At 36.1% G+C, this 24,467-nt stretch overlaps 1 protein-coding gene across 1 annotated transcript in view; it reads left to right on the top strand.

The window, feature by feature from the left end:
* Positions 1-24,467, top strand: part of ATRNL1 (attractin like 1) — a gene marked incomplete at its 5' end in the record, with an annotated part of 743,525 nt that overhangs the window by 156,247 nt on the left and 562,811 nt on the right. Inside the window, 4 exons of the mRNA XM_029920431.1 lie at positions 2,177-2,358; positions 7,987-8,200; positions 10,238-10,426; positions 19,803-20,021. Coding sequence (XP_029776291.1) covers positions 2,177-2,358; positions 7,987-8,200; positions 10,238-10,426; positions 19,803-20,021 — 804 coding nt within the window. The remainder of the gene's footprint in view (positions 1-2,176; positions 2,359-7,986; positions 8,201-10,237; positions 10,427-19,802; positions 20,022-24,467) is intronic.

The following is a 24,467-nucleotide window of genomic DNA, read 5'->3' on the forward strand; positions in this document are numbered from 1 at the left end:
ATTCTGAAAATTTCCTGTTAGACCTATGAGTGCGAACATGGTTTCTGTCCTTCTCTGCCTGACTTATTTCACTTAGCATTACACACTCAAGGTCCATCCACTTTCCTACAAATGGCCATATGTCATTCCCGCTCATTGCCATGTAGTACTCCATTGTGTTTATTGAAATGCATTTTAAAAATTTATTCTTTCTCATTTAACTCTGAAGCTGAGTTGATGCTCAATACTATAAAAGTCTAAAACATTTGAGTCAGCTGTATACTTTAGTCTCAAAGACACATGCATTTGTATCCATTTGTGTGATTTTTCACCAAGGTGTTTTTGTCACAAAAATAGGAGACAGGCAAAAGAAATTTAAATCCTTCCTTGATTCATTAAGGTAAAAAAAAAAAAAAAAGCCATAAATAAACAAAACTTTCGCGTTGTTTCCTTAAAGTAATTAGGTACTTTGTATTCTAGAAGAATTGGTAAATTGCTATAAGTGGAGCCTAAAAAAGAAAATAAAAGTATTATAAACAATCTTATTAAATGACAATTACAGTTTATTGAGGGATTACTGTGTTCTTGGTACTATTCATGGTACCCAATTTAATAAGACAGCAATTAGTAAAGAACAGGAGGCTCCTGTTCCTGGACTCTTTCAGAGGCTCCATGAGGTCAAAACTAATAATACTAAAATATTATTTGCTTTTTAAATTCTGATTCTGTAATGGGTCTATTATGGAGTTTTCTAAAGGCTACGTGATACATGATTCCATAGATTGGAGTAGATATGAAAATACAATTGTCTTATATTAAGCCAACATTAAAGAGATTTACAAAAATATATAGCAGTGCTACCCTATTTTTACTTTTTGTGTTTGTTTTAGAAACTTTAATTCTTGTAAAATAAAATACACTGTTTCTCCCAATGTGTTACTATGTAAATCTTCAAGCATATGAAAACTGGAAAGACTTATAGAGAGGATACCTTGTAGCCTCACTCCAGATCCTACAGTGAACATTTCATTCTGCTTTATCCCTTATCTCTCTGTCTATCCATCCCTCTGTTCACTCATCAGTCCATCTTAATTTTTTTGTACCATCGTCCTAAATGTCAGCTGCTCTCTCTCAGGGAGAGAATTTGATGGTCCATATCCTTTGGGCCTGTATAAAGCATAAAGGGGTAAGACACCCCAAAAGATGGAACAGTATGTTTGTCATGAGTTTTTAAAGTCCAATTTTAAATGAATAAATATATTTTTAAATGGTCAGGTTTAATTTTTAATACAATCAAAGCCAATTAATAAAAAAAAAAAATCCCTAAAGGAAAGATCTGTGAGGTCCTCAATACATTGTAAGAAAACAAAAAGGGTCTTGAGACCAAATGTTTGAGAATTGCAGCTTTAGAACAACTCCATAAAATTTGTACTAATGCACCTAAATCTGAAAGGCAGACAGCACTGATATATTTAATACGGTATGGAAACTAAAATGTAGCCAAACTTCATAGATCAGTGTTTTGATGAAGCACTGCATTCGTAGCTACTGCACACTGGAACTGACTTTATAATGTGTTTATAAATATGTTTTAGAAAGTAGGAACTGTTTTGTTTTTAATAGTTTATTGTCAAATTGGTTTCCATACAACACCCAGTGCTCTTCCCCATAGGAACTGTTTTAACTTCATTTTGTATTCTAAGGATAAACCACTATTAATGAATAGTACGCTTTACTGTTAGAAAGACCTGAATACCTGTGTAAAAATAAACATTAAAAAACAAAAATTATGGGGTACCTGGGTGGCTCAGTTAGTTAAGCTTCTGACTTCAGCTTGGGTCATGTGATTTTGTGGTTTGTCAGTTTGAGCCCTGCATTGGGCTCTGTGCTGACAGCTCAGAGCCTGGAGTCTGCTATGGATTCTGTCTCCCTCTCTCTCTGCCCCTTGCCTGCTCACACTCTGGGAGCTATTGCTTATTCGTGCTTAAGAATTAAGGAAAAACATTAGGATCTTCTGTTCTTCTTTTTCTATCAAACTATTAAATAAGTTTTGTTTATTAAATTATATTTATAGATTTAAAACTTTTATCAATAAAAGTTTAAACAAATACAGAAATTGTGTTTAGAATTCTAAAATAACTGAAAAATATAAATGCTTTTTATAATCTAAAAATCAGATATCATTTCTTTTGACTAGCTCATCTTTGTGGAGAAGGATGGAATCATATTGGTGATGCTTGTCTTAGAATCAATTCCAGTAGAGAAAGCTATGACAATGCAAAACTTTATTGCTATAATCTTAGTGGAAATCTTGCTTCATTAACAACCTCAAAAGAAGTAGAATTTGTTCTGGATGAAATACAGAAGTATACACAACAGGTAATAACTCTATTGTTTATATTACGGAAATATGCAGAAAGTCCTGTACTTACTAGCAATGGTTCATTCTTTTTGGTTTTACACAAATTATTTTTATTAAATCTTGGAAGTAAAAGTGGAACTGACTACAAAAGTCGATTGGCAGTGAACTTATTCTGTATATGTATTTGGGAATAAAGGTTTCTAAATTACTCCTCTTGGCTTTACGTAGTAAACCACTGCATTTCTTACCAAGAAGTTATTTTATATGAATAAATGTACTTAAAATACATATGCATGAAATTTAAGAATTTGTTTTCAAGTGTAATCCATAATTTGAGATTTCCCTTATAATTAAAGCAAAGACCCAGCACATTGGTTAGATGTATTTTTTTGTGAATGTGTGTTGTGAGTTAGGTTTTTGAATTCTGCTATTTTCTAGGTATATATTTGCTTGAAATAACATAATAAAGGTTAGCAGGACAAAAACCAGTTTCTAAAGTATGTGGAAGAGACTGGAACAAAAAACACTTAGAAACAGTTTCAATATTCCAGGGAGTTTTATGAAAAATATTTCTGTAAAAAATTGAATATTTCTTTGAAAATTGTGCCAAGATATTATTTTATAAGACATTTCTAGTAGGAATTTACAGTATTTATTTTCTACTCTTGGTGTACTTAAATACAGTCAACTCTTAAGTATCGATTATGTAAGGAGATTTGGAAATAATTTACTAAATCTAGTTATGAGAAACTTTAGTTCCGGTGCTTACTTGAAATATACTAATATAAACTGTCATAGCATCATAGAAGATTTTTACATTTTGTTTCAAAAATAAAATTAGAACTCAAAAGAGATCAAGTAAGTGGTAAGACTAAACAATAATATATGCCTTAAATCTGAATTTTGTATTAGTTTTGGTCTACTGTTTAAGATAAATATACACACACATACATGTACACACCCTAAGGTAAATCTTGCACAATGTCATAAATTCTATGCATATAATGGATGCATGTCTCTAATATAGCTGTTACTGACGATTGTGTGAAACTATGTTACATCAGATCTCAGCAACTTTTTTTGACCTTCAATTATGGTTTTTATTTGGACAGATAGTCTGTTGATATTCCAAAACTCCACTCCATATAGTACAGAGGAAACAGTGGTGGCTCGAAACTATTTAAGAGCAAATATTACCGATTACTTGCTTTAGAAATACATAATGCTTTCTTGGTATAGCTGGGTTTAAAGAAGCTTTGTGGTCAGTGTTATCAAAGTGATGGAGAGTATGCAATTGGACGTGCTTCTTGTCTTTAAAACTTAGTGGCAAGTTCATCTCTCCGGCTCTATGTTCTTCATCCGTAACAGGGATAATAATCATAGCTACTTTGCATGTTTGTTGTAAAACAAAAAAGTGAGATAATGCATGTAAAGAGTGTATATTTTATTTTTGAGTGTTTACAGTAATATCATTATTGTTGTTTGCATTTTAAAGGTGGTTATTTTGGTATCGCTGTTTGTACTGCTACTATTAGTATTTCCAGAAATCATTATTTAGAATTCTTAGGTATCTAAATGAATTTGTATGATGAACAGTTAGTACTGATGTTAGTTGTAGAAAAGTATGTGCCCCAGACTAGTATTTTAATTTTTCTATCGTGAATGACAAATTCTCCTTGCCACCCTTGGCTTCACTGCCCTGGGACATTGTTTTAGGACCTTTAATCTCTTTGGATTATTCCTGATTTATGATGAAGAATAGGTGACTGATTTTATTTTTACTAATAACAGAGGAATATATATCTGATGTTTAAAATGTGGTATAAGAGCAGTTTTCATAAATGTTAAAAAAAATTAAGGGGACCTAACCACAGTCACTTTTGAAATTTTTGTATGGATATCACTTCAGTGTTACTGCCTACATTTTTGGTGATACCAGAATGTATAATTCTTAAGAGTATCAATACCAGATGATGTAACTTATGATGCTAGTTTCTACAGTTGAGCCAAAGCCCTGCTCCATGCTTTAATAAAATGGTTAAATTAATTATATCACTGTTTTTTATAAATATTCAAAATTTTGAAGTGGATATCACAATATGTTTGTTAAACTGTCAAACATTTATTAAATGCTTGACATTAATGAAGGAAAAAACATCAAATTTGTATGAAAACTGATACGTGAAATCATTTTTGTGTGAACTATAGCTATTTTTCTGTGAAGAATGGGCCAGTATCCATTCATTTAGTACACATTTATTGAGCACCTTCAATGTACTTGGCAATCTACTCCTTGCTGAGAATAGAAATTAAAAGACCATTTAGTGGTGAGGAAGACAAACACAATTATACTGTATTGTGATAATTATAATAGTAGTTATACATGGGATATATGAAGAAAAAGAGTGTATATCTAGAATTAGTGGACTTAAAGGAGTTTTCTAGAGTAATGCCCCTAGCTAACTTTTGGAGGACATGGAGTTGGCCGCACATGAAGATATTTCTAAGGAGGCAATAGAAACAACTATGTTTTTTTCTTCTTTGTCTTGTTTAAGAACTACCAGCCTCATGGCCTGAAGGTAAGATGTATGTGGTTTCATGTAGGAGAGACATCAATGGATTTAAAAAAAATATTTTAGAAAAATGTGAGAAGGTATATTTATAGTTTTATTTTTTTATTTTTTAATGTTTTTTTTTTTAATTTATTATTGAGACAGAGAGAAACAGAGCATGAGTGGGGAAGGGTCAGAGAGAGAGGGAGACACAGAATCCGAACCAGGCTCCATGCTCTGAGCTGTCAGCACAGTGCCCTACGCGGGGCTCAAACTCACGAACTGTGAGATCATGACCTGAGCTGAAGTTGGATGCTTAACGGACTGAGCCACCCAAGTGCCCCTATAAAGTTTTATTTTTAATTATATGGAGCATATCACATAAATTAAGGCCTGTTATATTCTTGTGATACCAGGGCCTTTATTTCTTTAATTACAAAATTAGAGGACAATTATGAATGAAAATTTGGAAATGAGTTGTGTTATGTGCCATTACAAGAAGAGCTTATTAATGGTAGAAGCACATTCTTTGAGTTTTTAGAAAGTCCTAGTTTTTGTCATTAGAGCTCTATTGCTTTTTTTCTTGCTATAAATGTAATATTTTTAGTTTTTACACTGGATTCTTGAAATCTGCAAGTTTAGAAGTTGTGCATTTCATGGTTTCTTGTATTAGTTGTTCATTTTTCTTGCGTATTACTATAAATCATAAAGAATGGGCTAACAGTTAGCTTGGATGTGTGATGAACTTGGTTTGAGAGTTTGTGGACTTGCACGGCTTAGAGAGAAAGTGTTGTTTCATTAGGAAGCTAAGCTTTAGCAAAATTGCAAAGGTAGAAGCTTCTGCGTGTTGACATTCCATGAAGCTTACCTTCATGTAAAATGAGTTATCTCCTGAGTCATTCCACTTGTATACACTTAGATAACCTTTCCTTGGCGAATAAAGACAGACAGATTCCGGCAATTTAAAGAGGTATTCTCGGTCAAATAATCATGTACTTATCAGAAATGGCTAATGAAATGTTGCAGTGATTTATGATGTGCCTTAGTGAATTTTCATAATGTAGTAATTGGTCTTCTATTTTCAACTGCCTGTCCAGTTCATTTACTGGGTAATAGTTACTTTAAATGTTTTATCAACGGCTTCATTTTTCTGTTTCTCGCCTCTTCCTCTCAGATTCTTATCATGATGAGTTAGGGAGTAATATTTCACTTTAAATGACTCGTCTTTACTATAGATAGTCGGAAATGTAGACAGAGTTGCTGTAACGTGAAGAACAATCATTAATCTGAAATATCTATGTTGGATTGACTCCTGCTGTTATTATCAAGAACTGTAAAAATGTCGTAGCCTTTTTGTTATCAAAATATCTTTCAGAATAATGTATGAAATATACCATGATTGCAAGACAAAGCAGCATGTCTATTTTATAATTAGAAACATTTATTAAGTACTATCTCTGTCTCAGCAATTGGATGGTGGAAAATAACCATACCTGTTCTGATGAACTTTGGTTAACAAAATTTATTGGCCACCTACTATGCATACAGTCCTCTACTAGGTGATGTGAGATCTGCTGTCGTAATGAATATTCATATGATATTTTAATAATAATAGTAGAGAAATAATTTGTTGAGTATTTGCTCTGTGAAATTTATGTATTTACGTACTTTGCAAATTTCTAGTTCTATAGCTATCTTTAGAATCTCTCTAGGACCATTTATATAATGTGTTTAGAATAAATATGGGAGATATCTATATATCTGTATCTATATCTTATTTCTATATTGTTAAACACTCAAATAGAGATATATATTTTTTGGGGCGCCTGGGTGGCTCAGTCAGTTGAGCTTCCGACTTCAGCTCAGGTCAGATCTCACGTTCGTGGGTTCGAGCCCCGCGTTGGGCTCTGTGCTGACAGTTAGCTCAGAGCCTGGAGCCTGCTTCCGTTTCTGTGTCTCCTTCTCTCTCTGCCCCTCCCCCTCTCATGCTCTGCCTCTCTCTGTATCAAAAATAAATAAAACATTAAAAAAAAAGAGATACATATTTTTCTCTACCCTGACAGTCCATAGTGTAAACAGGACTATGATGTGGAGTTTTGAAGTGATCTCACATTGTAATATATTATTAACTTAGTAACTTAGACGATAAATACATTATGTATATTAAGGTAGAAGTGTTAAGAATAATGTCAGCAAGATGGCAGAATGGAAATTTCCAGCACTTGTCCTCTCACAGAACATTGGTTTGAACCGTTTATATATAAAAACACCTTTACAAGAGCCAGGGAATCCAGCAAGAAAGGACAGTTTCACATTACCTTCGTCATCTGGCCCCCAGGATGACAGTTCGAGCCCAGGCAGGGCAGGGAAGCCTGGTGGGAGGTGTCTTCTGCAAAGGGGCGGAGAGTGAAGTGAGCACCTGCCTTGCTGCTGACCCCAGCTCAGTCGGCTCTAGTGAACCGCAGTGCTGCTTGGTTCCTGCTGACCCACAGCTTTATCTAAAATGGCATGAAAATCCTGATGTGGAAATCTAAGCCAGGAGAGAGACAGTTATTCTTCTGAGTCTTTTTGTGAACATGTAATGAAGTCTCCACTTACCTCTACATGTAGTTTGTTGATTTTATTTCCTGTTTTCTCACCGTGCATGTAGTGGCAACTTAGCTTTAGATTCTTACCTCCAGACCTGATTAAACAGGCAGGAGTAGGCATTATGGCGGCAACAGCAGCAATGACAGCAGTAGCTGCAGCAGTATGTTGATTCTTTAATGATCTTGCCTTATAAGGTCGGTATTTATGTCGGGTATATGTTTTTTCATTTTGTAGAAGAGGAAACTGAGGTTCACAGGCCTAAATAACTGACCCCAGTCATGTAGATTGAGCACAAAATCTATGTTTTAAAAATGGGGTTCTTCCTACATCATTCTCCAAAATGTGCTGGAATTGTTCATTATTTTTGGCACAAGAAGACATTAGAAAAGCAATTATATATGATTTTAAATGTAATTTTTAGTGATAATGAACCATTTGCTAAGCAATATCATGGTATTTTTATATGTAACTTTTTAAAAATGCTCCTTTTGCTATTGTTTACAGAAAGTATCACCTTGGGTCGGCTTGCGCAAGATCAACATATCCTACTGGGGATGGGAAGACATGTCTCCTTTTACAAATACAACGCTACAGTGGCTTCCCGGGGAACCAAATGACTCTGGGTTCTGTGCCTACCTAGAAAAGGCTGCAGTGGCAGGTTTAAAAGCTAATCCTTGCACATCTATGGCCGATGGCCTTGTCTGCGAAAAGCCTGTTGGTAAGTAATAAGCTAGTATTTCTTTAAAAATATTGTTTACGGGGCGCCTGGGTGGCTCAGTCAGTTGAGCTTCCGGCTTCGGCTCAGGTCATGATCTCACAGTTCGTGGGTTCGAGCCCCACGTCGGGCTGTGTGCTGACAGCTAGCTCAGAGCCTGGAGCCTGTCTTCAGATTCTGTGTTTCCCTCTCTCTCAGACCCTCCCCTGCTCACGCTCTCTCTCTCTCAAAAATAAAATAAAACATTAAAAAAATAAAAATAAAAATGTTTCCAACTCCTCTTGCATGTGTGAAAGCCTATGGGCCTGTAGTAACTTTCACCATTTTTAAATTTTTTAAATGTTTATTTATTTTTGGGAGTGGGAAGGGGCAGAGAGCGGGAGACAGAGAATCTGAGTCCCACATGGGGGAACTGTGAGGTCATGACCTGAGCCAAAGTTGGACACTTAACTGACTGAGCCCCTCAGTTGCCCCCTCACCATCTTTTTATGATGTTGATTCCCTGATTTTTTGGTAAATTTTATATTGATCCACATTCCCCATTTACTCTTAGTGACCTCAGCATTAACTTGTGTAAATAACAAAATTTTATTGTTTTATACAGTTTTTACTTTTTGGTTGAAATAGTGAGATTATAAATTTATGTTTATAGTTACAGTTTAGTAGGAATTTATTCTTAATTTTTTTGTGTGTTTTTAATAATAGCCTTTGAAAGAAAGATTTGTTTTTAATATTAACAACTATTTCAGTATATGTGCTGCCAAAGCGAGCACTATTAACAACTATTTCAAATTATTTTCGTCTTACAGATATATTTCATTTGGCAAGTAAAAAGAAACTTTTCTGTTACATATTGTTTTTGCAAAATATGTCATTTTGTGGTGAATCGACATAACATAAAATTTAACATTTTGAGCATTTTAAAATGTAGAGTTCAGTATTAGCAAGTGCATCTACATAATTGTGCCTCAGTTAATGCCAAGCATCCCCAGAACTTTTTCATCTCCCCAAACCCCATACCTGTCAAACAAAACCTCTTTGTACCTCCCTCCCCCAGCCCCTGACAACCACCTGCTACTTTCCGATTCTGTGAGTTTGATTAATCTTGGTACCTCATTATAAGTAATATCGTAAGGTGTATGAACTTTTATGGTTGGCTTACGTCCCTTAGCATAATGTCCTCAAGGTTCATCCATATTGTAGTTTATGTAAGAATTTCACTCCATTTTTAGCACAAATAATTATCCATTATATGCACCTACAAATTTTGTTTATCCATTCATCTGTCAGCATAAATAAAAGTGAGTTACTTTTACTTTTGCTGTTGTGAGTACTGATGCTGTGGACATGGGTGTACACATACCTTTTCCAGTTCCAGTTTCACATCTTTTGGGTAGATAGCCAGAAATAGAATTGCTACAGCGTATGGTAATTCTGTATTTAATTTTTTGAGGAGCTGCCATACCGTTTGCCGGTATGAAGTTGTATCATTTTACATTCCCATCAGCAATGTACAGAGTTCTAGTTTCTTCACATCCTTGGTAATAAAAAAATATTTATCCTGATAGGTATATTATATTTCATATAAAGATTTTATAGGATACTATTTTATTTTTATTGTTTATATCAGACGCGTGTTCACTGACAGGGTGTTTGTTTTGATAAGGTGTGAAATGTTGATGGAAAAAATTCTACCGGGAAAGTAAATAATGATAGTTTATGTCATTTAGCCAAAGATAGAAGACCAGGTCATGTGCTACATTTCTGTTTGTAAGTTTTTAAATTATATAATTTTATGTACTTTGTAAAGGATCAACATTTCCCAAAGAATTACAGTTTTCAAATTTGATAATAAATTTACGAAGTACTGACATCTCATCTTCATTTTCACTCACCTTATCATGTATTTTTTGCTATAATTTTTATCCCACACTTGGGTTATCTGAAACATTCCTTAAACAGCAAAACGAATGAAACCCATCTATTCTTGTTAGAACACAGGTAACATAAAAACTAATTATACATGTTGATTTATTCCAGTTAGTCCAAATCAAAATGCAAGGCCATGCAAAAAGCCATGTTCTCTGAGGACGTCCTGCTCCAACTGCACGAGCAACGGCATGGAGTGTATGTGGTGCAGCAGCACGAGACGGTGCGTCGACTCCAATGCTTACATCATTTCTTTTCCATACGGACAGTGTCTGGAGTGGCAAACGGCCACCTGCTCTCGTAAGTATTTGCCCAGTGCGCCCCTTTTTATTTAAAGACAAAATAGATTTTCTGTCATGGAAGGAGGAAATGAACATTTAAAGAAGTTTTTGAAAGATGAGAGAAAGTGTCATAGCTCGTTTTAAAACCTATCGATGCAATAAACCCCGCATTTATATTATACCACCATTTTGAATTCTACTAATTATTTTATCCTATGTATTCATGTTTTGCCTTCCTTGTGCTCTCCCCAACTCTGAGTGTGTGTTGCGGAGAGCGTAACACCTCAAGGATCACATGCTGCTTTGTTGTGTTTCTTTAGTGTCCTTTAATCTAGCACAGTGCCCATGGCTTACACTTTAAAGAGTCTACATCAGTTGTTTTGTAAGTGGCCCAATTTGGATTTGTCTGATTCTTTTCTCATGATCAGATTTAAGTTAAGCATTTATTGGTGAGAATATCAGTCATATCAGTGGTCATAACATCTGCTATTAATGAAGGCTGTGGTCTTGGCATCGCATGGAGAGTCATGTCAGCAGGGCAGTGCTGGACTTGCTGTGGGTTGTACTTCAGGAGAAGATCTTGCCCCTTGCTGGACTCATGTTTTGTAAGGGCTGTAGGGTGAGGATTCACTTGACTGAATGTATGCTATGGGTTCTGTGTGGTCACAAGTGGCCTTTCTTGTAACGACAGATCGCATCAGGATGCTGCTGCCAAGGGGATTGCATAACATTGCTGACAGCACTTAGTATCCTTGTAGGAATCTGAGGTCACATGAAGCCTTATTTTTTATTTATTTATTTTTTTTGGTTTGGGAGGATGTAGAAGCTACTGGTCTCAGTTAGCTTTTTGCTAGCAGAAGATATGGTTTATCTTTCCACAATCTACCCTCTGAAACTGGGGTTCATCAAAAAATGCCTTTCCAACAGGGACATGAATTAATTAGTCTGTTAGATTTGTAATAAGAAGGTAGGAAGGTTTATTTACTTCCATTGCTCCCACACCTGCTTTTCAATGTTGAATCCATTCATTCATGCCCCACTAATTGGGGTCTGTACCTCCTGTGACTGATCCAGACTTTACATCTTTTTTGGGGAATAACATGCTCTGCAGGTGCCCAGGAGTCACCATTCCACAACCACAGTTAGTGCAGAATCACCTTCGATAAGTTAGAGTTCAAGTATATGTTCATCTGAAAATTCTTTATTTAAAAAGATCAATGAGGGGTGCCTGGGTGGCTCAGTCGGTTATGCGTTCAACTTTGGCTCAGGTCATGATCTTGTAGTTCATGGGTTTGAGCCCTGCGTCAGGCTCTGTGCTGTCAGCTTGGAGCCTGGAGCCCGCTTCAGATACTGTGTGTCTTTCTTTCTACCCCTTTCCTGCTCATTCTCTGTCTCTGTCTCTCCCTCTCTCAAAAATAAACAAGCATTAAAAAAATTTTAAAAAGTGCAATGAATCTAAGAGCTGGTTCTTTGAAAGAATTAGCACAATTGATAAACCCATAGCCAGACTTCTCATAAAGAAAAGAGAAAGGACACAAATAAATAAAATCACAAATGAAAGAGGAGAGATCAAAATCGACACCACAGAAATGCAATTATAAGCATTTTTTATGTCAACAAATTTTATGCCAAAAATTTTATGTCAACAAAATGGGCAACCTGGGAGAGATGGACAAATTCCTAGAAACTCACATGGTACTAAAACTGAAACAGGCAAAATAGGAAACTTGAACAGACCCATAACCAGCAAAGAAATTGTATCAGTAATCAAAAATCTCCCAACAAACAAGAGTAATGGACCAGATGGCTTCCCAGGGAAAGTCTACCAAATATTTAAAGAAGAGTTAATACCTATTCTTCTCAAACTGTTCCAACAAAATAGAAATAGAAAGAAGACTTCCAAATTCATTCTATGAAGCCAGCATTACTTTGATTCTAAAATCAAAGACCCCACTAAAAAGAATACAGGCCATATCCCTTATCAACATGGATGCAGAAATTCTCAACAAGCTATTAGCAAATTGAATTCAATCGTACCTTAAAAGAATTACTCACCATGATCAAGTGGAATTCATTCCTAGGTTGCACGGGTGGTTCAATATTCATAAATAAATCAGCATGATCCAACACATTAAGGATAAAAACCATATGATCCTCTCACTAGATGCAGAAAAAGCATTTGACAAAGTGCAGCTTCCAATTTTGATAAAAATTCTCAACAAAGTAGGGAGAAGTAGAACATACCTCAACATCATAAATTTATGAATTATAATATTATTCTCAATGGGGAAAAACTGAGGGCTTTTCCCTATGGTCAGGAGCAAGACAAGGTTGTCACCTCTCCCCATTACTATTTGACATAGTACTGGAAGTCTTAGCCCTGGTATTTAGACAACAAAAAGAAATAAGGGCATCCAGTTGGCAAAGAAGTCAGACTTTAACTATTTGGAGAGGACATGATACTGTATGTAGAAAACCTGAACGACTCTGCCCAATAATGACTAAACCTAATACATGAAATCAGAAGTCACAGGATATAAAATCAACATGCAAAAATCTGTTTCATTTCTATATATTAATAATGAAACAGCAGAAAAGGAAATTAAGGACTCAGTCCAATTTGTAATTGTAACAAAAACTATAAGATACCTAAATAGTTAAACCTAAATAGGAATAAACCTAACTAAAGAGATAAAAGATCTATGTTCTGAAAAGCACAGAACACTTATGGGAGTAATTGAATAGGGCACTAAGAAATCAAAAAGCATTCCATGCCCATGGACTGGTAGAACAGACATTGTTAAAATGCCTATACTACCCAAAGCAATCTACACTTTAATCCAATCCCTATCAAAATACTAACAGCATTTTCCACAGATGTGGCTCAGTTGGTTAAGCATCGGACTTCAGCTCAGGTCATGATCTTGCATTTTGTGGGTTTCAGCCCTGTGTCGGGCTCTCTGCTGACAGCTCGGAGCCTGGAGCCTGCTTCAGATCTGTCTCCCTCTCTTTCTGCCCCTCCCCTGCTCATGCGCGTGCTCGCTCGCGCTCTCTCTCTCTCTCTCTCTCTCTCTCAATAAAATAAACAAATAAAAAAAAAATAGACACATAGATTAATGGAACAGAATAGAAAACCCAGAGATGGACCCACATCTATGGTTGTGGTTAACGAATGGCTAACTAATCATCAGCAAAGCAGGAAGGAATATCTAATGGAAAAAAGATGTCTTCAAGAAATTGTGTTAGAAAATATGGACCACTCTATTAAACCATTCATAAAAATAAATTCAAAATGGGTGAAAGACCTAAATGTGAGACAGGAAACCATCAAAATCGTAAAGGAGAACACAGGCAGAAACCTTTTTGACCTTAGCTGGAGCAAGTTCTTAGACATGTCACTGAAGACAAGGGAAACAAAAGCAAACATGAACTATTGGGACTTCATCAAGATAAAATGCTTCTGCACAGCAAAGGAAACAATCAGTAGAGCTAAAAGAGCCTACAGAATGGGAGGAGATATTTGCAAATGACATATCTGATAAAGGATTAGTATCCAAAATCTATAAAGAACTTTTTAAATTCAACATCCAGAAAACAAATAACTCACTTAAGAAATGGGCAGAAGACATAAATACATACTTTTCCAAAAAAGACATCGAGGTGGTCAATGGACACATGAAGAGATGCTCAACATTGCTATTGTTAAAGAAATATAAATCAAAACCACAATGAGATACCACCTCACACCTGATAGAATGGCTAAATTAACAATTAACAATACAAAAAACAACAGGTGTTGGCAAAGATGCAGACAAAGAAGAATTCTGCACTGTTGTTGGGAATGCAGACTGGTATAGCTACTCTGGAGAACAGTGTGGAGGTTTCTCAAAGAATTAAAAATAGAACTACCCCATGGTGCAGCAGTTACATTCTAGGTATTTACTCAAAGGCTATGAAAGTACAGATTCAAAGGCATACATTCACTGAGTGTTTATAGCAGCATTATCAACAATAGCCGAACTATGGAGAGAGCCCAAATGTCCACCGACTATGAATAGATAAGGAAAATGTATGTATCTATATCTATAGTCATATCTACTCTATATCTATATCTATATCTATCTATATCCATATCCGCACTGGAATATTACTCAATGATCAAGAAGAATAAAATCTTGCCATTTACAATGATGTAGATGGGGGTCGAATGTATTATGGTAAGTAAAATAATTATTGTCAGTCAGAGAAAGACAAAGAGCATATGATTTCATTCATCTGTGCAATTTATGAAACAACAGATGAACATATGGGAAGGGGTGGAGAGAAGAGAGGGGAACAAACCATGAGAGCTTCTTAAGTAGAGAGAGCAAATTATGGGTTGAAGGAGGGAGGTTTGTGGGAGATGGGTTAGATGGGTGATGAGTACTAAGGAGTCCACTTGCGGTAATGAGCACTGGGTATTGTATGAAAGTGATGAGTCACTGAATTTTACTCCTGAAACCAGTACTGCACTGTATATTAACTAAAATTTAAATTAAAAAAAGAAAAGAAAATCTAAGTTGTCTTCTTTGCTCACAAATATTTCTTTTATTCTATATCTTCTTTCTCATTTATTCATCTTTTGGAGAACAGTCTTCAGTAATTCTTCCCAAATAACTTTGTGGCTAGCAAAGTTTTTGATATCTTAAGTGTATTTTTTATGTTCATGTAAATGAGAAAGTGGCTGGATATGTAGTTCTGAGTAATTCTCTCCTTAGACCTTGTAGCATTTGGTGTTGTGAGTGAGAATTCTCACGTGAATTTGATTTTCATTACTTTTGGAGCTACTTTTTAAAAACATTTCTTTGAGAAATAAATGATTTTAAGATTTTTTTCCCTTTATCCTTGGCATTCCAAATTTTGCAACTCATTTCAGTTCAGTTTTCCATTAGTTGAGTTGGATTTTAAAAATAGATTCCCATTGTCTCTTTGAATCTGAAGAGTAGCTTCTTTGTTTCCCTGCTGAAAATGCTTTCTAATACTTAGATTGTGTTTCTTTTCCTATTTATCCTTTTTAGAAATCTTAAAACAGTTGTAGGAATTTCTCGATAAATCTCAGTATGTCTTAAATTCACTCATATTTTCCATCTGTTTGTTATGATTCAGATGTTCTTTCTTCATGGATTTTTTACTTGGGGATTTCTATTTATTTAACATAATGCTTCTGAGAACCTTGTAGTTCCACTATAAAAATTGTAACTGCATTTTTTGAGAGGGTAAATGAAATATGATTAACCACTTAAACACAGGTATGAATTGCACCTCGCCACTGATGAATGTGGTTACGGGAACTGCTGCTGGGAGGGCTGTCCGCTAGGGGTGCGGAGGTCACTTGTCAAGTTCTTCTTCTACGTCTTTTGTTTTTGGCTCTTTTCTTTTCTTTCTTTTTTTTTCCTTGATTTTGTCTTGTTGAGAATTTTATTTTTTACTTCTAGAATTTGTTCTTGAGTAGTCTAGCCTGCTGGATTTTTTTTTTTCCCACGGGTCTTGTCTTACACTGTTAGGTCTCTTGTCAGCTCTGCCTTCTCTGTGGCCATCCAGACTCTGTGCAGCTGATGTCCAGTAAGTCATGGTTGTTCCACTGCCCTTCAAGTTACACTCCCGTCATTCACTGTGGGAAGAAGGGCATTGCGCTTTGCTTCAAGGTGGCCTTGTCTTTTCTGGAAGTCGTAGTAATCTCCTTATGAGAAACAAACTCCTCTCTTACGTCATTCTTGTCCTTGTTTTTAACCAACAGACATTTAATGAGCAATGAGGAAATGCCAGGAAATAAAATAAAGACGGAGAATACAGATGACATCTTGCTCAAAATCTGAGTGCTAAAAGTAGCGGAGTGTTATTGTTTTTCAAAGGTGTCAGCTTATGAGCAATTTGTCATATCTTTGCATTTAATTTTATATCTTTTTAGTATTAATTATATGTAATGGATTTATATTATCATTTTCTACATTTGTCTAGTCCGTCAATAAGCATTTAGTAGTAGTAAAAGCATTCTTATACTTATAAATAAAACTGTATTAGAAGTGGTATAAATTTTATGTTGCTTTCAGAAATTTGTTTCAATGGTATTTGAGGTTTCCTAGTAAATGGAACTTGAAACGGTTCTTTGCTAATGAGAAACACATATGGGTTTTATAATATTCCTTCGTGTCTTTCAGTTACAATATTGTGATAGTAATACTCAAAATTCACAATTTGAAGAAAGAAATATATCTTCAGACACATTTTACCTAATGTTTTCTGAGAAAGCTTTGTTAACAACTGCAATTATTAATAATTGATATTTATTTTAAAATATTGGTTATTCTGTTTGTGAATATGAACTTTAAGGGATTATTTAAAGCAACAATAGAAGATTTAGTTCTTAATATAGAAATGTTCAAATAAAATGCAATTAAATTGACACAGTAAAAATGGAATAATAGGAAACATAGGAATATAATACACATCTGAGAAATCTGTGTTTCAGTATTTGGCTGGTTTATGTACATGTTCAATTTAAACACTTTTTTCATGGTGGTTAGGGAAGGTAATCTTTTTAAAATTGATTACAATTTACTTTTTAGACAAGTTTTAGGTTCACAGAAATGTTGAGAGGAAGTAATAGAAAGTTCCCATATGTCCTCGGCCCCCACACGTGCGTAATTCCCCCACCGTCGACATCCCCCGCCGAGTGTTACGTTTGCTACAGGTGATGAGCCCGCATCGGCACATCACTATTGCTCAAAGTCCATAGTTTGCATTAGGGTTTATTCTTGGTGTGATACATTCTTTGGGGTTTGACACATGTGTCCTGGCGTGCATCCACCATCACAGTCTCATACACAGTAGTTTCACTGCCTAAAAATCCTCTGACCTCCACCTATTCATCCTTCTCTATACCCTAACGCCTGGCAATCACTAATATTTTTATTGTCCCCATAGTTTTACCTTTTCCAGAATGTCATATGGTTGGAATCATACATCATGTAGCTTCTCAGATGGGTTTCTTTCACTTAGTAATATGCATTTAAACTTCCTTCATGTCCTTTCATGGCTTGGTAGCTTATTGATTAGTATTCCATTGTCTGGTTGCACCACAGTTGGTCTACTCACCACTAAAAGAAATCTTGGTTGCTTTTGGCAAGTTTTGACAATTGTGAATAAAGCTACAATAAACATCTACTTGCAGGTTTTTGTGTGGACATAAATTTTCAGTTCATTTGGGTAAATATCAGAAGAGTGTTATTGCTGAACTGGATGTTAAAATATGTTTAGTTTTATAAGAAACCACCAAACTGAATTTAAAGGGGCTGTATTTTTCATTCCCATCAACAATGACTGTTTCTGTAGCTTTGCATTCTACATATTTACCAGCATTTGGTGTTGTCAGTGTTTTGGATTTTGGCCATTCTAATAGGTATGCAGTGGTATCTCGGTGTTTTAGTTTGCATTTCTCTAGTGACATATGATGTGGGACGTGTTTTTTCATTCTTGCCTCTGTATATCTTCTTTGGTGAGGTGTCTTTTGCCCATTTTTCAACTTGGGTTGTTTATTTTCTTATTATTGAGTCTTAAGGGTTCTTTGTGTATTTTAGATAACAGTCCTTTATTAGATAGGTCTTTTCTAAATATTTTCTTACAGTGTACAGCATGTGTTTTCAGTCTCTTGACAGTGTCTTTTCAGAGCAGAAATTTTAAATTGGAGTTTAAATTTTAATGAAGTCTAGTTTGTAAATTTTTTTCTTTCACGGATTGTGTCTTTGTTGTCATAACTAAATATCATCACCAAATTCAGGTCATCTTGATCTTACATATTATTTCCTGAAGTTTTATGGTTTTGCTTACAATGCTCATCTATTCTTGCATAATGGCTACTTTATCCATTAGGACCTTTAGCATATTAATCATAGTTGTTTTTATTTCCTAGTCTGATAATTCCTGCTATTTCTGATCTGGTGCTTGCTCTGTCTTCTATCTTTGCACATTAAAAAATTTTTTTTAAATGTTTATTTATTTTTGAGGAAGAGAGAGACAGATTGTGAGCAGGGGAGGGGCAGAGAGAGAGGGAGACACAGAATCCGAGGTAAGCTCCAGGCCCTGAGCTGTCAGTAAAAACTCCTATGTGGGGTTCAAACCCACAACCATGAGATCATGACTTGAGTTGAAGTTAGACGTTTAATGGACACCACCAAGGTGCCTCTTCACATTTTTTTTTGGTCTTTTGGTATGCTTGTAATTTTTTTCTTGATAGCCAGATATGGTTTATGGGTAAAAGAGACTGTGTAAATGGAGGCTTTTAGCATTGTAGTTGTGGAGTATGGAAGGAGCAGAAGTGTTCTATAATTGAATGATTCAGTCTTAGTCTTTTGGTGAGCTCGTGCCTCATACTGTGGACATCACCAGTGCATCTCAGTTTTTTCCCCTTTCTCAGGTGGTATGGGGTTGGTCAGGGGGAGCTGGTTTGTGAATCTCTTTTCCCACAGGGAACACCAGAGCAAGCTAGAGTTGGCTATTTCCCATTAACCGGTCAGTTAGGCTCTGATAAAACCTCAGCAGGTTAGGCTGTGTTAAATACTTTTTCTGGGCCTTGTTAAGAAGGACAGAATCCAGGGCGCCTGGGTGGCTCAGTCGGTTAAGCCTCCGACTTCGGCTCAGGTCAGATCTCACGTTCATGGGTTTAAGTCCTGTGTCAGGCTCTGTGCTGACAGCTAGCTCAGAGCCTGGAGCCTGCTTCAGATTCTGTGTCTCCCTCTCTCTCTGCCCCTCCCTCTCTCATGCTCTGTCTCTCTTTGCATCAAAAATAAATAAAAACATTTAAAAAAAAAAGAAAGACAGAACGCTTTGGCATGTTTCAAAATATGTTCACCTGCTGGAAGCAGAAGAATATGTTCACTGTGAGAACCCTGTGGAGCTCCTGGAGGAAAAACTCAACAGAAGTGTGGGACCGTTCCTATGACTGGGGCCTTCTGGGGATTTTTACTCTCCGGGTTGTCCACCCTGAGCTTCCAGCAGCAGCAGCTGCAGTTGAGGATTTCTGCCCCTGACACTAGTTCCTGTAGAAGTTTCAATTTGGTATATTACAATTCTGTGTATCCGCCTCTCTGTCTCTCCAGTTTTCCAGGCACTAACTTTCCCTGTGACCTTCTCTGACAGATCTAAGAGGTTCATGATGTATGTTTTATTTGCTTTAAGTAATTGCTGTCTCTTTGGTATTATTACAGTTGCTGTCTATTTGGTATTATTAATGTTTACATTAACTATAGACAACTTGGTACAGTCTTTTTTTTTCAGATCATACTTATTTTTCCACTAGCTTACAATTCTGTTGGAACAGAAAGTCACATAACATATTTATTAATGTTCCTGTCACGCAGCTCAAAACTGTTCTGGACTGAGAACCTGTGGACACTGTTTGGAGCAGCCTGGCTGCGGCTGGTGCAATGACCCTAGTAACACAGGCAGAGGCCACTGCATTGAAGGATCGTCACGGGGACCGATGACGCTTGTTGGAATGCACAATAACGAGATGGTTCTCGATACCAGTCTTTGCCCTAAAGAAAAGAACTATGAGTGGTCCTTTATCCAGTGTCCAGGTAATAAAAATGTGATTAAAAATGATTTCAGTTTGGAAACCAAGAATGATTTTTTTTCTTTCTTATAATAAATACTTAGAAAAAAATAATGAGATTCCAATTTCATAGATAAAGAATATTCTTCCCTGTATCCTTCGCTGTTGTACGGATGTAGATTCTGCTTGGAATCATTCAATAGGCTAACCAAATGCATGGCGTGCGGTTATTATATTTGGTTTCATATGAATGCTAAGGGGAAAAATACTGGATTCATGCCAATTTTCTACCTTGCACTATAGTCTTTTATTGCTCATGATATTACAGTATCTTAGAAGTCAAAGGCAACTGAGATGATCCAGTCAAGCTTCATGCTAAGTGTGGGAGTGTTTCAAATATTTGTGATGGAATCAGCTGGTCTCATAATGAATACCATCCAATTTTGAAAGTTAATAGTTTTACAGTTTTTTTTCCATAGGAAGTCTCTTACACAAACCAAAAACAACCTTCTTGAAAGATTACTTATTCAGTATATTTTTATTGAGTGCCTACTATGTGCCAATGGGCATTTTAAGTGCTAGAGACACAATGATGAATACATTAGACTAGAATTACACCATTCATGAAGCCCTAGTTGAAATTAATAAAATTAAGTATACACACATGCATGTATGAAGTTAAGTGCTGTTAAATAAGTAAAGTGCTATGAAATAAAGTAAGGAAGGGGATAAGGCTTGCAGTTTAAAAAGGGTGGTGAGAGAAGAGCTCACCAGACAGTAAACACTTCATATAGATGAGGGAGTGAGTCATAAGGACATCTGGGAACAGTGTTTTAGAGCAGGTGACATCGTAACACAAGGATGAGTGAGATAGTCTATTTGGGAAGTGAACCTAGGAAGCACAATTGAGGGAAGAGAGAGTTTCAAAGGCGGGAGAAAAACCAGTAATATGTCCATTATTAATCTGGTTACTATCCTCGGAAATTTGGACTCACACCCGCTAGGAACCCATGAAGACCAGACAGAATGCTCCTACCCCACTGAGTTCACCCCCTGAGGGGCTGGGAGGGTGGGGCACTTACCCATGGCCTCTCATCTTTCATTGGTTGGATGATGCCTTTGGAGGTATTGTTCTTCTGAGCTGTGCCAATAGTCTGATTACTAGCTTGCCTTGGCTAGTGAAGAGTAGAGAGATACTGCAGAACTTGCTTTAGGTGAGTCACCGACAGAGTGCTGGTCTGGAACCAGATGGACTGAGGGAATGTGGCACAGAGTGCAACAGCACCTGCCTCATATATATGAAAAGCAAAAAAGAACAAATATTGGTTTTTAAAACAACATGATTGAATCTTAAATGCTCTTTGCTTAGTGAAAGAAACCAGACTCAAAGGCTACAAGTTGTAGAATTTGACTTATACAATGATCTGGAACAGGCAGAACTGTGGGGATGGAAAACAGATCGGTTATTTGCCAGGAGTAGTAAAGGTAAGGACTGATTTCAGAGGGGCCTCACCATGGAGTTTTTTGTGTTACAGAATTGTTCTTTCTGATGCTATGTAGGTTGATAAATGAATCCATGCATTTGTCAAAACCCATATTGTACACTGCAAAGAATGACCTTTCCTGAATGCAGATTAAAAAGAAAAGTCACCTAGAATGTCAGGAAACCCTAGGATGTAAAGTAAAATTGTGACATGTAAATTTAACTATATTACAAAAGCCATAACATCATCAAAAATAGAAGAAAAAGAGCTGCCCTAAGTAACTTTGGAAAGCAGTGTTTTGACTGATACTGTAGAGCTAAAGAAAAAAAAAAACTATACCTAAAATTGTAATCTGATTAGTAAATTTGTTCATCCTGTGGTTTAGGTTAACAGTTCTAACAATCCTTTATGTGTTTACTAGGTTTAGAAAATAAATTGCATTTAATGTAAGCCAAGGTTTTCGCTGTCAGAAAAAGAAGTTAAAAATAAGGAGTGAAGACTACTAAGAACCCTGTAGTATTGGATTAGGGTCTGAGATAACAGCATTGATTCATGTCCACTTTACAGTATATGCAAAGAGGTAAACATGGATATATGTGTGTAAACATAGGTTAGTATAGTCTCGTATTTCCTGGTTCTGTTTGTCAAGGCGGTCTAGAAGCCATGACTTCCCAGAAGCAAAGAGCACGTATAGTACCTGAATTTTGGTGTTTAAATATTGTTTTCCAATGAAAGGAACCAGGGCTCTATGGAGAAATGGTTAATCCTAGGACCTGGATAGGGAGAATACACAATGAGCCGGGAGCATTGTTTGGTGCCAGAAAGTAAGAAAAAACTTAAAAAAAAAAGAGGAAGGGATCATGATCTTGCCAAAGGGACACAGTACCAACCTAAAAAGAGTTCTCAGGGGATGAAGTATGAACAAAAAATAATGATTGTATTGGGCTGTATCTCAAAGAACAAAATAATATATGTGATTCTCAACTAATTTATTTAATAAATAATAAATGGGTGAAAATGAACAAAATTTCCTACAGAAGAATTTTAAATCATAAATGTAGAAGGAGTAAGGAAAATTTAAAAAATCACAATTAGAAACCCACAATAATACTTGCTATAAGATAATCCACTTAAGAATGTTGAAATTTAGGGGTAAAATGATAAGGAGAAATAGGATGTTTGTGTAGCTTTAAAGCTTCTGATCAGTAGTTACTTCCCCCCCTCCCCCCAATGTTTCAAGTTTTTATTTAAATTGTAGTTAGCTAACATACAAGGTAATATTTGTTTCAGGAACAGAATGTAGAGATTCATTTCTTACACACAACAGCAGTGTTCATCCCAACAAGTGCCCTCTCTAATGCCCATCTGTCCACCCACCTCCCTCCATCAAATCTCAGTTTGTTCTCTATATTTAAGTATCTCTTATGGTGTGCCTCCCTCTATGTTTTTGTCTTATTTTTCCTTCCCTTCCCTTTCTGTTTTGTCTCTTAAATTCCACATATGAGTGAAATCATATGGTATTAGTCTTTCTCTAATTGACTTGTTAAACTTAGCGTAATACACTGTAGCTCCACCCATGTCATGGGAAATGGCAAGATTTCATTCTTTTTGGTGCCTGAATGATATTCCAGTGTGTGTGTGTGTGTGTGTGTGTATTACATCTTTATCCATTTATCAGTCAGTGACATGTAGGCCTTTTCCATGGTTTGACTATTGTTGATAGTGCTACTATAAATACCTGGGTACATGTGCCCCTTTCAATCAGTACTTTTGTTTCCTTTGGACAAATACCTAGTAGTACAATTGCTGGGTCACAAGGTAGTTTTATTTTTAACTTTTTGAGGAACCTCAAACTGGTTTCCAGAGAGGCTGCACCAGTTTGCATTTCTAACAACAGTGTAGGAGGCGTCCCCATTCCTGACACCCTCGCCAGCATTTGTTGTTTCCTGAGTTGTTAATTTTAGCCATTCTGACATGGGTGAGGTGGTATTTCATTGTGGTTTTAATTTGTATTTCTCTGGTGATGAGTGGTGTTGAGCATTTTTTCATGTGTCTATTAGCTATCTGTGTGTCTTCTTTGGAAAAGTATCTATTCATGTCCCCTGCCCATTTCTTCACTGGATTATTTGTTTTTTGGGTGTTGAGTTTTTAAGTTCTGTATAGATTATGGATGCCAATCCTTTACCTGATATATCAGTTGCAAGTATCTTTTCCCCTTCCATTGGTTGCCTCTTAGTTTTGTTGATTGTTTCCTTCGCTATACAGAACCTTTTTTATCTTGAAATCCCTGTCTTTCATTTATGCTTTTGTTTCCCTGGTCTCTGGAGACATGTAGAGTAGAAGCTGCTATGGCTGCTAGTGCTATGTTAAATAACAGTCTCGTTCCTGACCTTTGAGGCAAAGCTCTCAGTTTCTCCTCGTTCAGCGTGATATTAGCTACATGACTTTCACATATGGTCTTTATGATATTGAGGTACGTACCCTCTGTCCCTACTTTCTTGAGGATTTTTATCAAAATTGGAAGATGTGCTTTGTCAAATGCTTTTTCTGCATTTCTTAAAAGGATCATATGATTGTTATACTTTCTTTTATTAATGTGACGTGTCACATTGATTGGTTTGTGAATATTGAGCCAACCCCACAGCACAAGCATAAATTCCCATTTGATCGTGGTGAGTAATTATTTTAATGTACTATTGGATTTGGTTTGCTAGTATCTTGTTGAGAATTTTTGCATCTGTGATCATCATGTATATTGACCTGTAATTCTCCATTTTAGCGGGGTCTTTGTCTGCTTTAGGGATCAAAATAATGCTGGCCTCATAGAATGAGTTTGGAAGTTTCCTTCCATTGCTGTTATTTGTTAAGAATTGACCTGGGAAGACATCTGGCCCTGGGCTTTTTTTGTTTTTTTGGGAGATTTTGATTTGCTGATTCAGTTTGTTTGCTGAGTATTGGTCTGTTCAAGTTTTCTATTTCTTCCTGTT

The sequence above is a fragment of the Suricata suricatta genome, chromosome 2 (genome assembly GCF_006229205.1).
Source record: "Suricata suricatta isolate VVHF042 chromosome 2, meerkat_22Aug2017_6uvM2_HiC, whole genome shotgun sequence".
In the NCBI taxonomy this organism is placed as follows: Eukaryota; Metazoa; Chordata; class Mammalia; order Carnivora; family Herpestidae; genus Suricata; species Suricata suricatta.